This window comes from Pipistrellus hanaki (assembly GCF_964339955.1).
Source record: "Pipistrellus hanaki genome assembly, chromosome: 4".
Classification (NCBI taxonomy): Eukaryota; Metazoa; Chordata; class Mammalia; order Chiroptera; family Vespertilionidae; genus Pipistrellus; species Pipistrellus hanaki.
The window spans coordinates 5,751,018-5,769,893 of NC_140506.1; the positions used below are offsets into that span (position 1 = coordinate 5,751,018).

Below are 18,876 nucleotides of genomic sequence, written 5' to 3' on the forward strand. Positions count from 1 at the left end.
TAAGTTTACTTAGTTATTTTTGAAGACTAAGTATTTTATCAATCATAACCTCTAAGGAAGTTTGCAGGAGAGTCTTACTCACCAATTCCCGTACTGAATTCGCTTTGTTAATTTCAACTTGACATAACAGCTTAATCTTTGCAAAGCTGCCTGGTAAGTGCCAGGAAAGTGTAACAGCTGTTGAATTAATATCCTTCACTCTGATCGAAGTAGGCGGATGGGGGCAAACTGTAAATATAATTTTTAGAGATTCATTACTTTAACAGCAATTTTCTAATATGACAAATGAGAATCCAGGAGAGTGAAGACCGGGAGAGGGATTGTTAGTGCCGAACAACAATATTCTCCTCAGTGTTTGTGAAATAACACAAACCTCGCTTCACTGCCGACAACGTGCCAACATTTTTTTTTTTTCAATATATTTTTTATTGATTTTTTTACAGAGAGGAAGGGAGAGAGACAGAGAGACAGAAACGTCGATGAGAGAGAAACATCGACCAGCCACCTCCTGCACTTCCCCTACCGGGGATGTGCCCGCAGCCAATGTCTATGCCCACATGCCAACATTTTTTAGGAACCAACCTCGCTCAGGTTCCTGAACTGGTGTCAGGAATACTAAAAGGAGGTCAGAGAATAGTCTCTATCTGCAAGGAACCCCTGACTTACTTGGGGGGATGACAAACCAAAAGAAAGGAAATAAACAAGAGTATAGATGCTAAGTTCTAAATGTAGGGCACACATATTAGGCACCACAGGAATCTATATATATAAAAGCCTAAGTGGCCATAGCAGCCGATTGGGTGACCAAAACAGGCTGAGTGGGGCAACCGGGCCCCTGGGGGAGGGGCAGTTGGGGGCAACCAGGATGGCAGGGGGAGGCAGTGAGGAATGACTAGGCTGATGGGGGGACAGTTGGGGGTGACCAGGTCGGCGGGGGGAAGAGGGCAGTGAGGGGTGACCAGGTCGACATGGGGGGCATTAAGGGGTGACCAGGTTGGCAGGGGGGGGCAGTTAGGGGCAACCAGGCTGGTGGAGGGGGCCAGTTAGGAGGCAGTGGTCCCGGATAGTGAGAGGGATGTCTGACTGCTAGTTTGGGGCAGTCCCTAGGGATCGGGCCTAAACCAGCAATCGGACATCCCCCGAGGGGGTCCCAGATTGGAGAGGGTGCAAGCTGGCTGAGGGAACCCTCTTCCCGTGCACGAATTTTGTGTACCGGCCTTCTAGTCTAAACTTAAACATGGTAAGGAGGATCCTACAGTGGAGATTGGACTGGGGATGAGCCTGGAAAGAAGAATCAGACTAATGCTGGCAGAACAAACGCAGGAAGGCATTTCCGGTCGGGGTCCTGGCACAGCAGACAGCGTGCGTGCTATGCTGGGGATACCGCACACTCTGGTCTGAGGGTGGGGAAGTCATGTAGTGAATAAAGTTGAAATGGCAAAACGTAGCCATAGTGTCCTCGGGAAGAATAAGGAAACGAGAAAGACGATGGGAGGAGATAATTGATGAAGGTGATTTACGTGTAACAAACCAGGCAGCAGGACCACTGCCATCCCCGGCCAGGCCGTAGAGGAGGGCACTGGGTTTAAGCCCTTCTCCGCCTCTGTCCATCTCCGTGCTGCAGAGCCCGGCATGGCTGGTGCACAAGGAATGACCATGGGAATGAAGGCAAAGTGCGGGGCCATATTTTCTCTCTATTTTACGCTACAGATTCATAGGACTGGCAAGAAATTAAGAAGTCCTCAGCAGTGAAAAGGAGTGAACTACTTACTGATCCAGACAACACCTTGGATGGATCTCAAAATGGTACCCTTAGTAAAAAACGCCAACCTCCACAGGTTATACACAGCACGATTCACTCATAACAACAATCTCAAAATGACAACACAACAGAGATGAAGAACAGGCGGGCTGCTGGGCCCCCAGGGACAGGGCTGTGGAAGTGTGTGTGTGGGGGGGATGGGGCGGTGTTAAAGGGACAGCATGAGGAAGTGCCTTCGTGGTGACAGCAGTCTTGAATGTGTCGGTTCCGTGAATCTAAACATAAATCCGATCACATGGACCTATACACATACATGTACACAACACACACACACACACACACACACACACACACACACACACACACATAATGGAATGCATATAAAAACTAGTGAAAACTGGGCCTGCACAAAGTCGGTAGTGTGGTTTGCAGTATTGTTCCAAGGTCAGTTGCCTCGTTTGGATATGGTACTACAGTAACATCAGGTGTTACCCCCAGGAAAGCCAGGTGAAGGGGGTCACAGGGCTCTAATGTATTATATTTTTGCAAGTACCTACCATTATTTCAAAACAAAAACTCTTTAAAAATTGGGTAAATTCTTTTTTTTTTTTTTTTAATAAATCAAAAACTATTAGATAAAGCCACTGACAGTTTCTATGCAAATGAAATGACATTCAAAATTTTACCTGGATTCAATAAAATGGTGAAACTTGAAATTACACATTTTAAAATGACCTTCACAAGATTAATACTAATTATACAGAAAATAACCAGTAAAAAGTAACTCCTAGACGAACTTTTCATTAATCTCAAGACATTTTGCCTCTTCTAAAGTTATTATAAAACACTGGTTTGTGTCGCAGCTTACCTTTCTCAGTCACGTTGATGAAAATCGTTGATTCTGATTGACCCAGAGGATTGAGAGCATTCAAAGTAAAATTATATATTTCTTGGTTTGGAAGCACTTGAAAGAATAACTGATAGGTTTCATTTATGGGCGCCTCAACTCTTTTAAATTCAACAGATTCTCCAGAAAAACTGAAAATTAAGAGAGGAATAAGAAACATTAAAATTATATCAAGACCTGAATGGGTAGCTCAGTTGGTTGAAGCATCATCCCGATACCCCAAGGTTGCTGCTGGTTCAATCTCCAGTCAGGGCACATACAAGATCAACCAATGAATGCATAAACAAGCGAAACAATAAAACCAGTTGTTTCTCTTTCTCCACCCCCAACTCTTAAAATCAATCAATAAAAAAATGTATTTTTTTAAAATCTCAAAATGGCAGAAGATAAATGGTGCAGGAAAAAAAAATGAGTGGGTAAATTTCTAGTAATTAATGTTTCCAAAGTATTTCTATTTCTAATTATAGATATACTACATCCTCAGAGAAGAAAGTATATACGACACAGTAAAAATAATCAGCCGTAAGCCCGAGACCGAGATTTCCTTCCGGGCTGTGTGGAAAAGGAGACCATTCCAGCCTGCACGCACTGCGCTGCAGTATATCCCATTTCACACTGTGTCTCTGGTTTTCTATCTTGCTCACAATATAAAACAGATAGAGCATTTTGCTGTATCATGTGACATCCTCCTACCGGACCGGGTGCTGAAGCCTGGCGTCTTTTCCCGGGGACGCTTACCTTTCAAACAAAGTGTAACTGGTGCTGCGAGGGCCCACCAAGGCCGTCGGCCTCCCGGGGTCCCACGTACAGATAATCTCCTTCAAGTCATAGGTCTCACAGTTCAGCTTCTGAGGAATATCAGGTGGATCTAAAAGGAAATAGAAAAAAAAAATGTACTTACTTATTTTTACATACATGCTCCCTGAAAATGTTCTGTTTCGTATGTGTTAACTATATTTTATACCATTTCTTTAAAATGAGATAATGTACTGTTTATATTTTACTTTTTGAACAATGCAGGAATTACTGATTCTTTCCATAGCATGTTTGTTTGAAGTTCATATTACATAAGAAATGACAGATTAGCCCTAACTGGCTTGGCTCAGTGGGTAGAGCGTTGTTGCCTGTGGACTGAAAGGTCCCAGGTTCGATTCCGGTCAAGGACATGTACCTTAGTTGGGGGCACATCCCCAGTAGGTGGTGTGCAAGAGGCAGCTGGTCAATGTGTTTCTCTCATCGATGTTTCTAACTCTCTATCCCTCTCCCTTCCCCTCTGTAAAAAAATCAATAAAAATATATTTTAAAAAAAGAAATGATAGATTAAATTATACTGAAGAGTGACTATTAGCTCATTTGAAAATCCCCCAATAGCAACTCGAAGACAGCGACTTATCATTTTCCTCCCTTAAATACTACTGGTGTCTATAAAATCTCTCAAAGGGAAGTGTATCCAATAAATTAAGTCAGAAAAATCTACAGGTTAAACGTATTATTAGTGATCACCATATATATCGCTTGAAAAGAAGTACCAAGTCATAATAAAAGTCAACCTAAGTCAGGTTACAAGTTTCGAGTTGTTAAGTAAGTCCCAAGGACTATTATTTACAAAGTAACTCTCGGGAAAATCCTGCATCCCCTACAGTGAAAGTGAATACTGCTCTTCTGGCATTTTCATTCTTTATGGAAACTATTCTCTCTGGCTTTGTTCAGGAAGGACCAGAAAAAAGAAAAAGGTGTTTTGCTGAGTGTGTCCGAGACGTTTGAAGTGGTAAGGGGAAATTCTGCAGTCTGATGATTATAGGAATTGGTATTTCTGTGATGTTTAACCCAAAACATGGGCTGTCCCAAAACTTTATCCCAACTATCTGCCACGGAAGGTAAGTTTTTTTTTTTAAAAAAACAATGACCTACTTATTGAAAAATTATGTAAAATAATCTTATTTTAAAACACAAAGTGTTAAAAATAGTTCTCAGTTTATCAACCAAGACTTGGCAAATTTCAAATACCTGCTCCAGAGATAAGAATAATGTCCTACAGTTTTAGGTCAGTGGTCGGCAAACTGAGCCACATGCGGCTCTTTGGCCACTTGAGTTTTTAGCAAAGGCCAGCTTAGGAGTACCCTAATTAAGTTAATAACAATGTACCTACCTATATAGTTTAAGTTTAAAAAATGTGGCTCTCAAAAGAAATTTCAATTATTGTTCTGTTGATATTTGGCTCTGTGGATGAGTTTGCCAACCGCTGTTTTAGGTAATGCCAGGAGGAGTGAACGGTATTTATATCAAGGCCCAACAATCTGATACTGAAACTAATACTGACACATTTGGTTTGAAAACTGTTTTAAACCTAAGGCCAAACTTTCAGTCACTTTATTAAAATGACAGCAATATTTTTAGCATATTTTAATCGCCTACGATTTTAGTTATTTGGCAAAGATATTAAGTTGAAATACTTCAAGTCCAAATAACAGGTGCAAAGTAGAAATAAGTGGAAGCCAAGTGAGAAAGAGAAAAAATATGAGGGGGCAGCATTTACAAGCTAACGTATGGCTTTTCTTTTCCTTTCATAGAAATTAACTTACAAAAGAATCCACTGAAGCTAGGCAAGCTAGGTATAAATCAGCTGTATTTCTATGTACCAGCACATAACAATTTAAAAATCAAAGCCATGTTTATGGAAATGTTTTCAAATGAGAACGTATTAAATGTGACATGTGATATAAATATTTGCACGCTCCAATCCTAGGTCACAGTGTATTACTTTAAAACATCTTATGTGTAATGAAAGATTGACACTTAGGTCAATATTTAATGCTGAAGTAGCTCCTGTGATAAAAATGACTCATGTGAATGATTACTGAACAAATACTGTTCACAGGAGATCTGTGCTGCTTATGACTAGATTACAATAGCTCCTACGTGAACACTGACACATATCGGTAAATAACTATTCTCCTGTCTATGAAATGATAAATTTATTTTCAATTACAAGGATAAACTTGAGAAGAAAAAAAAAAATCCATTTTTGATTGGCATAAACTCAGGAGTACATTTACTAAAAGATAATGGAGGCCTCTTACCACTAAGATAAAGTAAAGAAGACCTAACTAAACAGAGGGCTATACCAGGTCTTGGGTTGAATGATTCAATACTGTTAAGAAAGAAAAATTCCCTAAATTGATAGATTTAATGTGATCCAAATCAAAATATTGGCCGGTTTTTATTACAAATGTGTGTAGAAAGGGGGAAGCTGACAAGCTGATTCTAAAATTCTTTCCAGCCGAAACCGGTTTGGCTCAGTGGATAGAGCGTCGGCCTGCAGACTGAAAGGTCCCAGGTTGGATTCCAGCATGTACCTTGGTTGCGGGCACATCCCCAGTAGGGGGTATGCAGGAGGCAGCTGATGGATGATTCTCTCTCATCGATGTTTCTAACTCTCTATCCCTCTCTCTTCCTCTCTATAAAATATCAATAAAATATATTTAAAAAAAATAAAATAAAATTCTTTCCAGTCTTTTCAATAAAATTGTGGGTTAACAGGAACCCCATAAGGGAAAGAAAACAAACAAAACTCGATCCCTTCCTCACACCATAAACTGCCCTGATTGTAAGTTTCTAAAGAGCTCCCTTCAGAGGGAAAGTCTACAGCTGCTTCTGAGTCTACAAACAGAGAGTGATATTTCCACCGACAGATGTTACAAGTGAAGGTTGAGTTAGGAAATTAATGGGTCTGTTCTAGAACTCCGATAAAAGATTAGAACACTGAAATAGTGACACCTGTGGATATTCTCATCCTTTAAGTTTTAATTTTTTTTCTTTCATGCTTGTAAGTGGATATTTCACTTTTGGTATCAGCTCCTGGGCAGCTTCCCTCAGTACACCACTGCTTCTCAACTCAGACTGCACGTCATAGCCTAAAATACCACCAGGAAAGAAAACCTAATTTTCTGAAACTTAAATTTGAACATAACCTCACCCTCACTTGAATTCCAGTGCATTACTGGGGAGGCCAAAAGGGAGTAAGGTTACAGCCAACAAGCTGAGAAGTGCACCTAATCCCAGTTCTTCCCTTGGAAGTGGATCAGCAACTGAAGGGAGCTCATCCTAAGTGTCTATGGAAGTGAGACAGGGCTGACCTGGAGCACAGCCGAGAATCAGAAAGAAGTGTAAGAGCCCGGCAGGTGTGGCTCAGTGGTTGAGCATCCAGGAGTTCAAGGTTTGATTCCCAATCAAGACACATGCCTGGGTTGCATGTGTGGGGTGTGCAGGAGGCAGCCTATCAATGATTCTCTCTTTCCCTCCCCTTCCTCTGTGAAATCTATCCTATATAATAAAAGCCTAATAATCAAGTTGACCAAACGGTGGAAGGACCGGTCGCTATGATGCACACTGACCACCAGGGGGCAGACACTCAATTCAGGAGTTGCCTCTAGTCCACAGGACCCAGGCCAGCCAAGGCAGGTGCCCATGGGGGGCCCCCCAATCACCCTGCCAACTGCCCCACAGATCAGCCCTGACCACTGGACAGGCCTAGAAACCCTACCAGTGCACAGATTTTTTTTATAAAAGTGCAAGAAAATCACAAAGCAATCGAAACCCACTAACTAGATTTCACACACTTCCTTTCAGGAGACCCTTAGACCACATGCAGTAACACTGAGGGTGGGGGGTGGGGGAGGGAACAGAATCCCTGCTGGTGAAAAAGCTATCTCTGCACCAGCCCAGAATGACCGCAGGGGAGGGCACCGAGAACTCATGACAACCTTATCTGTGTACATTCAACACCACCCATATAGGTCTGGCAGCCCCACAGCGATTCCCGATTGCCTTGGAGATAGATCTGCAGGAGCGAGCACACGGATAGAGAGGTACCCTGCACTCCGGGACACAGGACACACACACAATGGGAGGATGTCTTCTCGCCCGTGTCTCCAGCTGCCCTCTTCCCAAATATGCTCTTCTTAAAGTGGGAGAAGCAAGTGTCATGCTATTGAAACATTTTGCGTAAAATCATTACAGTTTCTTTCATTCGGGTGCTTATTTTCAAAAGGTATGCTATAATAAGGTGGGAAACTAAACTTCTATGAAATAATTCTGTTTTTAAAATATATTTTATTGATTTTTTACAGAGAGGAAGAGAAGAAACATCGGTGAGAGAGAACTGTTTATCAGCTGCCTCTTGTACACCCCATACTGGGGATATGCCCGCAACCAAGGTACATGCCCTTGACCGGAATCGAACCCGAGACCTTTCAGTCCTCAGGCTGACGCTCTATCCGCTGAGCAAAACCGGTTTTGGCATGAAATAATACTTAAACAAAGGATTCAGACATGTTATATACTAACTTCTCTTGAATCAGCGAGCCTATTAACTGAGAATTTAAAATAAAACTCATATTATAAAACCTGTAAGATACATAGATACTTATATGTAGAAAACAAACTTAGATCTCACCTGTAAACAAGTCAAAATTCTGCTGCCTTTTACATCATTTATATTAAAGGGTAAAAAATATAACATAAACAAGAAATAGAATCACCCCAGCCCCCAAAAAAGTATTAAGGCTCTCAAAGGGCAAAACTGATGAAGAGAAAGTTTTAAAAACATGTATTTTATACTTACATCCTGCAAAAATGACTGTTCCATACACGTCTTTGTCTGTCATGAAAACCACATTTGTTCCACTGCTTATAGAAGCAGAAACGTTATGGACCTCGATGGCCACGTTTTCCCCATCGAGATGAATAAGGGGACACTTTGTGTTGCCGATCTGTGCTGAGGACACTTCTTCTCGAGTCACAAAACAGAACGTTATATCTGAGCCCACAGGCACCACTTTGTCTAAAGGAAAAACCTTATTCTGAATATCAGCAGACCCTAGAAAGATCAAAAGGAATCACAAAGACGTTAGAAGTCTTTCACCATAACGTAGACCAGTGCACACAACACATACTTTGGCAGCTTTATAACGGTGTCCCAAAGATAAGGGATGTCCTCCAGGTTACAAAGGAGCAAGGCGCACACAAGACATGAAGTGTGCGTGGCTTTATCGACATATGGTGGAGCGATGGTGGAGAACGGAGGGGATTGTAGGTCAAGGTCTAAGGTCCTAGGGTCATGTCCAAGAAGTTCTGAATGCTCGATAGATGGGTTTACTAGTACATCCACATGGGAAAAGTCAACACCAAGCACCACTCAGGCACCAATTCCCTGCCTGTGAGTTGACCTATGCATTTAGGGAAGGCTTCCTGCTTTCCATCGGCCTGAAGACACGCTGGAGTACTCCACCGCCCAAACAGCACCTTCCCGCTAATCCCAGCGCTATGCAGCTTCAGCCACACCTTCGGTTTTCATTCTCCCGAGCAGCCACTCTTTTAAATGACCTCCAGTCTCTGTTCCACCTACGTACTCTTTCCCAGGCGTAAGGAGGATCCACCCCAGCCATTCCACACGGGAGCGGCCCGCTGGCCGCACTGCTCCGTCACCGGCCACTTCGGAGCGATCTTCCCTTCCGACGCCCACAGCCTCTGGCCGCTGCCCCGTGTCCTCCTCCTCGAAACTCCCTTCGCTCTTGGCTTCCCTGGCTGTCCCCTCCTGGCGGCTGTGCGCTTTGCTGGTCTCTCTTCCATGCTCCCCTTAGACTAGGGGTGTCGAACTCAATCAGAGAAGGGGCCAAAATCTAAAATCCAGCCTAAATCGCGGGCCGAATGGTTTACTGAACAGTCATAAACTGACAATGTCATAAACTGACAGCGGAGTGCAGTGATGACAGCGCGGTGCGGGCCACATTGCAAGGCCTGGCGGGCTGGATTTGGCCCGCGGGCCTTGTGTTTGACACATGTGCCTTAGACAGAAAGCTTCGAAGGGCTTTGGTCTTGGGTCCTTGGTCTCCGTTCCCCTTTCTCTGAGCTCCGGGAACCTCCGGGATTGAAACGTTTTGCACGGCACACAGATGCTCCGATTTTCAGAGATGTTGTCTCCTGCTCCAACCAGTCGCCCGGGTGGCGAACCTGCACTTCCAGCTGCCTAGGAGACACTGCTGTCCAGACACTTCCGATGTCCCTGGAGCTCAGTGCTGAAAAACGGAGTGGATCTCTCCTGCCTGATGTGCTCATCTCTTTCTGTCTCAGTGGAAAGCAGCGCCAGCTACCCAGCTGCCCACACTAACCGTCTCCTTTGGCTCCGCTGCTCCCCGAGGACACGCACCGGCCCGGTTCTCCGGGCTCCTCAGGGTGTGCACACCGCCCCCCTCGTCCTTCTAACCCTGGGGACCTAGCCTCGCCTTCACTGTCCTAAACGGCAACCAGCTGCCCCTTAGTGATCCACCTGCTCCCGTCCTTCCTTCCTATTTCTCCAGACTGTCACTAACGTGAAGAATCTACGACGAGGAGAAGTCTTTTTAAGAATGTCGTTTTACTGTCAGTAATTTGCCGGGCCTCTCCCGTGCTGCCATCACTCTACCTGCACAGGAGTCTTATTCCGTGTGCTGGTGATTTGGGGCATATTTGCCGATTCCCATGTCTCTGCAAGAACTGTCCCCCAGAGGGGTCTGCTCTGCGGATGAGAAATGGGGAGGGTTTTTTTTTTTTTTAATACAGACTTGATCTCATTACCATCTACACGGTCTTCCATACCTACCACAATGATTTTCAAACCTGGATCATTTCCAATCACTCAAAAAGTTCTTTAAAATTACAGAGTCCTGATGCCCATCTCAGACTTTGTGAATGAGAACACGCTGGGATGGGGGGCCCGGAAGACCCCCCCAGGGACCCCCATGCAGAGGAATGAGAGCTTCCACCACATCTTCCCCTGAGACAAGGGGATCCCAGCCCTGGGAGAGGCACAGTCCTCACACGGAAGCTCACCGGAAACGGTCTGCAGGGGGCTCCAGTCGCTCCACTCCTTGCGGCCAGAGAAGTGCGTGTCGTCGATGAAGCGCCGCAGGCCCACGGAGTGAGGGGCGCACTCCAGGGGCAGGTCCGAGGCCCAGCTCCAGCGGAGGACTGTGTCCTGGCCGCTCAGGGTGGTGTGGAGGGTCTCCTGCAGGTGGACACCAACGCCACACTCTATGCCCTGCTGCAGGCCCCTCCCCGCTGGGCCCTGGTCAGGGCGCGTTCTCTCTGTGTGTCCCCCTCCCGCCCCCCCCCATTCTCTCTAAAAACCATTGCAAAAATATCCTTGGGTGAAGATTTTAAAAAATAATAATAATAATAAAAGAAAAAGGGAAAAGGAACCCACTGCCCAGTCTTGGAGACCCTGGGGCCACAGCTTCCTCACGAACGTGCCGACAGACACGGAGGTCTGTCCTGAATGGGCGGTGGGCACACCTACGTTTGAATCTGCAAACTTAGAGGAGACTCAGAGAGAGCTGCTCACAAATATGTAACTGACAGAATACTAGTAGGCTTGGGTGTTTTCACAGGGGATTTACACACTTTAGAGAGAACTTAGGATTGAGTTAATTAAGTAGATAAATGATACAAGAAACTAAAGGCAATATAAGAAATTTCAAAAAAAAAAAAAAAAGAGAGAATAGTATCTACTACTTGGTTGAGTTGTAAATAGTGTTTATATGATTATAATACAAAAAATAAATACTGGTCTACCAAAAATTATAACAAAAATATACTGAGAAAAGATAGAAATTCTGTGTGTGTGTGTGTGTGTGTGTGTGTGTGAGAGAGAGGGGGGGGGCATAGGGCATGAAAGCAAGCACACAAGTATGTGAGGTGACAGGGGACTAAATCCTCATCTTCCATTGCTGAGAGGTAATAAAACATTGCTCACAACCAGGAAAGGAAAAAAAAAAAAGGAAGGGAGAACAGGAGCAGCAAAGGTGCCGCGTGACCCATGGGTCCGCTCACGCCCTGGCCTGGGCTACACCTGGCTTCCCCGGCTGTACGAGACGGGGTGGCAGAAACTGGCAACTTATAAACAAAAACACTCTAAACATGCTTACAAGCTGAACATCAATAAACAGTGTTCTTGATCTTTAAAGTATTATAAAATAATTGCATTATAACCTGCCACAAAATGACTGATAATAAGCAATTCTAACGGATTCTGATATTAATAATGCATAATTATAAATAAAAAATGTCACTTTTATGGATCTGGCTCCTTTACCCTCTTATATTTCACTTTTTAAAATGAACTTGTTCGATCTCTATTTTCTTACCTCTGGCTGTGTCTCCCATACTAAGATGTTTCTTCAAAGATCACATGTACTCTCAAAAGTGGAGAATTACTACCTTGCCTTTGCAGTCCTGTTATGAATGAGTCATGTGACCTTAGAATAGGGGTGTCAAACTCAATCAGAGAAGGGGCCAAAATCTAAAATCCAGCCTAAATCGCGGGCCGAATGGTTTACTGAACAGTCATAAACTGACAATGTCATAAACTGACAGCGGAGTGCAGTGATGACAGCGCGGTGCGGGCCACATTGCAAGGCCTGGCGGGCTGGATTTGGCCCGCGGGCCTTGTGTTTGACACATGTGCCTTAGAATAATATTTCTGTTCATTCATGTTTGGTTTCACTATACTTCAAAGAGATTCCCTATTATTCTAGCATCCCTACATTAGTTTTTAAAAAATCCACCCCACAAAGGAAGTAATGACAGCTAATAATTGGTTAGCAGCTTTATAAATATCCTATCATTAACTAGAGCAAATATCAGCACCAATTTACAGATGAGAGAAAGGGGGTTTTGAGAAGTTACCCTAAGCCAGGAAGTAGGAACCCACAAAATCTTAAGGCATAATAAAAAGCTACGTAATGTAATTTTAAGTGAGTAATAATTTTGAGACAATAGGGTAGAGCTATATCACATCTAGCTGTGAATTACAATGACAGGCAAGGATTGCCATTAAAATTCCAGGAAAATAAGAACATCTTAGGCTGAGGTAAGTAGGATGGGCTTTCAAATAAGGAGCAGGATTTTTACACGAGCCTTGAAACCTAGGTTCAGTGTGGATAGGTGAAAAGGAAGGGAGGGCATCACAGATGAAAAATTATATTCTTGCGATGTAAAATAATTGCAGTGGCTGAGCAGACTCTGGCCCCAGACTGCCTGGGTTCGAATCCTGGCCCCACCGCTCAGTGTCTCTCTGGGACTCTGTCTCTCCATCTGTGAAAAGGGGCTGATGCTTGTAGTGCCTCCTCTCTCATGGGCCTGCGGTGCAGAGCAGAGAACTAACACGTACAGAGCTTTTACAACAGTGTGGGGAACTCTGGAGGCGTGAGAGACACGCTAACAACAGTGGCTGCTACAGTTTTGGGTTGTCAAAAAGGAAAAACAAGGTAGCTATTAAATAGAATATCCTATGGATCTTTACTATTTCATCTATGAACTTAGGCAAAGAAATAGTAGCATCTTTCAAACCCACTAAGGAAGAAGAATAAAAGGATAGAAGGGGGAATTACCACGTTACCAGCTGTCAAAACTTCTCACTACTATTCCTCACTGTCCCTTAGAATTAGCTGTGTTTTCCGACGGTCTTAGGCGACCCTGCTGTAGAGCCTAAGACCATCGGAAAACACAGATACTGACATTACGATTCATTAACAGTAGCAAAATTACAGTTATGAAGTAGCAACGAAAATAATTTTACGGTTGGGAGTCACCACAACATGAGGAGCTGTATTAAAGGGTCGCGGCATTAGGAAGGTTGAGAACCACTGCCTTAGATTAAGACCAAACTAAAAACAGATCATTAGGAAACCCATCAAAATTGGATTTAAAAAAATAAGAGGAAAAAAACACTAAATATAAGAATCATATTAAGATATATTCAAACATACATATTTATACAACATTTCTCAATAACTACTATGGCTAAATGTTTCAAAACATTTCTTTTTATGTTTTAATATTAGACAAATATAAAATAATAGACTAAATTATATATACACTTTTGTTTTATTTATGTAAAAACATGCATGTAAAACAGGCAAGTCTGGAATACAGAAAGAAAATGTTCACTGTGCCCAAGTGATAGAATTATGGATTGTTCCTCCCTTAATTTCCTTTTTATAATGGCTGACATAATTTTAATCATTGAGTTATTAGTGGGAGTTTTTCCACACTGATTTTTAGAGAGAGAGGGAGGGTGGGTGAGGAAGAGAGAGAGAGAAATATTAATGAGAGAGAAGGATTGATCGGCTGCCTCCTGCATGCTCCTTACTGGGGGACTGAGCTTACAATCTGGGCATGTGCCCTGACCGGGAATCAAACCAGCCACCTCTTGGCTCATGGGTTGACGCTCAACCACTGAGCCACACCGGCCGGGGCCGAGTGATTAGTTTTTAATGAACCCTGGAAAGACATCTGATCTAGTTCCCTAGTAATCCGAAGGTTCACTGATGTCACCTTAAAAGCCATTTTAAAAAGCACTCAGCCTCTTTAATGACATAGGAAAAAAATCTAGCCGGTTCAGACTTACTAATTTTACGAGTTCCATGTTCTCTGTACGCAGGACTTTAATTTCCCAAATGACGTTTGCGACACGGGGAAAAGCAGAGCCCTTGTCACTCCACTCCAGGTGCAACGTGGAAGTTGAGAAGTTGGCGGACAAACGCAGGATCTCCGGAGGGTCTGGGATGAGGGCTTCGAAAAGGAAACAGGAGATAACGCTCAGGAAAATAAGTAATGACTTTTCCTACTGTACTTCCATTAGTCAACTCCTCTTAAACTCTATTCCTCCCTGATAAAAAAACAAGTCCTCAAGGATGAGATGCAAACTCTTAAACTATTTGTGGGAAAAGAGAATGGGGTGAAGGGGGAGAAAGAAGCATTTTGGCACCCAGAGCGGGGAGCCCGGCGCCGGCATGCCCATACGGTGCCGAGCTTCAGCACGGCGGCTCTTTTAAACACTCCGCGGCAGCAAGAGGCGGTGACTTTAACGTTATGGGACAGGGGCGTATTTTACTAAGGCGACATTCATCCAGCCAAGTGCTGTCCTCCCCGAAGAGCCCACACAATTTACAGTTTCTTCAAAACACAGGCTCTTCAAAACACAGGTCATACCCAGTATTCCAAGCTCCAGGCAGCAATTATAACTGAAAGGCGCTCACGCCCTCGCTCGCTCTCTCTCTCTCTCTCTCTCTCTCTCTCTCTCTCTCTCTCCATCCCTCCCTCCCTCCCCATTCACTTCTTTCTCTATGGTATGCACAGGAAGGTCCCTGAGCTCCCATGATACTGGAAAATAGATACTTGAGAACAACTTCTACCTTTCTAGAAACTAGGACCGTTCAGCTAAGAAATTCCACCAATCCTGTTTGTTTATTTTTTAAAGCGAGAGCATTTTTCTCCCAAAGCTCCCTGTTCTTTTTGCCTCGGGACATCTGAGGTCGGGAGCCTTCCCAGCTCCTTCGTAGGTTCCACAGTATTTATGCTGCCTCAGACCGATCAGGTTATTACAAGAGACGTAGACATTAAAATGCTTAAAAGGACTTTTTGTTGTCCAAAGCCTAGGCCTTGCCAATTAGAAAGTAATCACATGTACACACATATATACGGTAGACGTCTTGTTCTCCCTGGATATGCACACTTTTAAAAGCATCTCAAGATCTGGGGAACCTCGTTTCGCCTGCTTTTATTCAGTGGCAAAGGCCAAAGAGGCCTGCTTCCTCCAGCGCCCGCACCTCTAATCCCCCCGCTTCCCCTGCACACGGCAGGTGCCCGGGGACCTGCTGACGCCTCCACCCCCCTCTCTCCTGGTCATCTACTCTGCCTTTCAACTTCTTTCTTTCTTCTTTTTTTGTTTTGTTAATCATCACCTGTGCATATTTTTAGAGAGAGACAGAGTGAGAGAAACATCGATGCGAGAGAGAGAGAGAGAGAGAGAGAGAGAGAGAGAGAGAGAGAGAGGAAGAGAGAGACTGATTGGTTGCCTCCTGCATGAACCTGTACCAGGGCCAGGAATCAAGCCTGCAACCTGGGTACATGCCCTGGACTGGAATCGAACCAGGACCCTTTAGTCCATAGGCCGATGCTCTATCCACTGAGCCAAGCTGGTTGGAGCACCATTCAATTTCTTACCAGTGCTATCTTAGCAGCAGTGGTAGTAGTAATACTTAGTATTGGGATACTATTATCTAATATTCAAATCACAGTTGAGCCATTATTAAAAATGCTTTCACGAGATTACCCAATATGCAAAAACAATGAGCAATCAATCAAACAAGTCAGCTAGACTCTCCCCTGATGTACTTCCTCATCCTTCCTGACACTTCACCCTCAAGCAGCTTCCCAGACAGGACTCCGGGCACCTGCTGCAGGTCCGACAGCACAAACGCGCTCTCAGACCGAGTCCTGGGGGATTTTTAAAAATCTGGGGGAAAACTGAGATTCCTCGTACAATACGACAAAGCAATTCCACATGGATGAAAGATTTGAATTGGGTATGAAAGCAAAACCGGAAACTCATCAAGAGAACTAGCAAGAAATTCTATTTACATAAAGACAAAAACCCATGGTGTGAAAAACACCACAAAAGTTAGAATTTTAAACTTGGAAAGGTATTTGTACCAAAAAGGACAGAAGTAACAACCATAATAATTCCAGCATGAGAAAATTTACAAAGGATAGAAATTGTTCAAAAAAGTATAAATGACTGATAATTAAAAATAATAGCCATCACAGAAATGCAAAAACAGCAGAGCTGTAATCTGGGGGCCAATATATTGAAATGGAAAACTACAACGGACAACCCCCAGACCTGGCCAGGAGCTGGGAGAACAGGCGCTGTCGAAGACGACGCTTTGGGGACTACAAAGCGATTCCGAATGTTTGGAGAACAACTGGCCATGGACACGAAAAGCCACAAAAAGTGGGATTTCCTTCAAGGCGGCGTTCCCAAGTCTAGGCCCTCAGCCTATCGAAATCACCACACCAAGTCGGAAACATGTATGTGCAAGAGATGCTCATGAAAGCACTGGTTAGAATATTGAAAAACTGGAAATAAAACTCTGCGTGTTAACAACCAACCATTTAAAGCGATTATGGTACACCCCCCTGCCCCCTCCGTTCGGTGGAATAGGACGCAGTTTCTATTTGGGTAACAACTGGGAAATCTGAGCCACTTCCCAAACTCACGTTCTTTTCAGATACTTACACACATTTCTTTCACTCAGTATGAATCTGCTGATAGAGCTTCCAAAATCCTGTAGAGGGCTTATCGTGATTTCATAGTGCCCAGGTGCAAGCGCTGGGATTTTAGTATTTGTTTTCCCCAACTGGTAACAAGTACGGGGCCTGCAACGTAAGAAATCAAATTTTAGTCAGCAGATCAAACGAACAGAACACGTCCCGTTAAAACTTGATTAACACAAAAGGCACTAGAAAATGTCTTATGCTCTTTTGTACACAGAATCACGACAGGCTATCCTGCCTTTTAAGGATGCCAAGAGCGGGGATAACGAAGGGCATCGCTGCGGGTGGAAGAAAAGTCGCCAGGTTGTAGCAGAAAGTGGAGGAAGCCCGGGTGATTTCTCCCAGGCCCAGGATGGCCGCGCGCCCTGCAAACCCGGCCTGACCTTCCACTGCACACCCCCACCTCCCTGAACACCCCTCTCCCACCCGACACGGACCTCAGGAAGGACACTGGCTGCTCTCAACCAAAAACACACTCTCAACTTGTCTGCTCCTCTGTCTTGGCTCCTGGTTCACTGAGCAAACTTTCTGGGCAAACTTTCTGCCTTCAAAATGCTTCTCCTTCCCACCCACTCCCTCTCGGACAGAGCGACTGCCTCCTCTGGGGCTCTGTGGCCCTTCGGATCTTTACGAAGCACGTTTCCTTTCTTTCACCGTCACTCACACGCATTTCTAACTTCCCATAAAAAATGTGACCCAAGCTAAGGGACTCTGGGGCCTCCCACACCCCTGCCTGCACCCCAGCACCTAACAGGGGCCTGTTCACGTCATTCACTCCGGGCTGAGGACTTCAAACGCAGGGTCCCTCCTCTCCGCTCGTGGGTGAGGCTTCTTTTGGTGCCAGCAACACAGCCAGCACAGGGCAGGGGCACGGGAACTAAAGCAACAGACCCAAGTGAAGCCATGTGACTCCACGCCTGCTACCCGCTACCCTGTAACCTGCTACCCTGCTACGGGCTACCCTGCCACTCTGTTACACTGCTACCCTGTTATCCTGTTACCCTACCCTTCTACCTGCTACCCTACCCGCTACCCTGCCACCCTGTTACCTTGTTACCCTGCTACCCTGTTATCCTATTACCCTGTTACCCTACCCTGTTACCTGCTACCCTGCTACCCACTACCCTGTTACCCTGCTACCTGCCACCAGATACAAAGCCAGGCTAAGCAGCCATGAGGTCAGATTGCTATCAATAGCTTGCTCATACCACAAACGCTTACTCAGACCGGAAAAGAAAAACAAAACACAAAATACACCTTGTAAAGGTTAAAGTTAATCCCATGCGTTTTTTCCACTCCGTCTCCCTTACCAGCTGTTTCCCACAGAAAGTGCAAACAATGCCAGCTCCACCTCTGGAGAGGGGCTCCCTGCCCCACAAGTCCAGTCAGCATCCCGTTAGGGTCCGTCCTCTGTGAACTCCCGGGGGGCGCTGACTCCCTCTCCCTGTGGCCTGCAGGGGGCGCTCCTCACACCTTTGAGGTCCCCCTTGTGCACTCGCAGTGGGATGGCACTCCCCACCCCTCGAAGCGGGGCCTGCAGACGTGACTTCAGTCGCAGAGAAAGCTGAGTGAAGTCACAAGATCACTTCCACTCCCAGGGGGCCGTGGGAAGCCCTCCAGCTGTGCTCCCTGCTTCCAGTCACCACAGCCCTGGGCCTAGGCCGAGGGGGATACTCGGCAGAGATACCAGCGGACCCAAGAGAGCACAGGACACAGCGCCAAAGCGCCCTTTATGTCCGCAGCAGAGAGGAAAGGCGCCAGAACGGAGGGCTGTTTCTGCAGCACAACCAGACTCATCCAAGCTGATACGTTACCCCGGCTCTTAGGACAACACGCCACCAATGCCCACCAAGTGAGAGGAAAGCCTGAGTGTCCCAGTATGTAACCGCACATCTACACCCATCGCCATGGGAACCGCCCATCAGCCCCCTGGGACGTGGAGCTGCTCAGTGGGATCCTCTGGAATCACCGAGGCCAGCGCTGGGGAACGCCCTGCCCACGGGCCTTAGGAGTCCCAGGACACCACTGGGTCTGGCCCTGCCAAGGCGTT

At 45.1% G+C, this 18,876-nt stretch overlaps 1 protein-coding gene across 2 annotated transcripts in view; it reads right to left on the bottom strand.

The window, feature by feature from the left end:
- LIFR (LIF receptor subunit alpha) overlaps positions 1 to 18,876 on the bottom strand; it is a 64,811-nt gene that overhangs the window by 22,211 nt on the left and 23,724 nt on the right. For both annotated transcript variants that reach the window (XM_084880564.1, XM_084880563.1), the window contains exons 4-10: positions 16,789 to 16,928; positions 14,116 to 14,279; positions 10,539 to 10,713; positions 8,293 to 8,547; positions 3,408 to 3,537; positions 2,631 to 2,800; positions 83 to 228 (exon numbers count right to left, since the gene is read on the bottom strand). In XM_084880564.1, the coding sequence (XP_084736690.1) occupies positions 83 to 228; positions 2,631 to 2,800; positions 3,408 to 3,537; positions 8,293 to 8,547; positions 10,539 to 10,713; positions 14,116 to 14,279; positions 16,789 to 16,928 (1,180 nt within the window). The remainder of the gene's footprint in view (positions 1 to 82; positions 229 to 2,630; positions 2,801 to 3,407; positions 3,538 to 8,292; positions 8,548 to 10,538; positions 10,714 to 14,115; positions 14,280 to 16,788; positions 16,929 to 18,876) is intronic.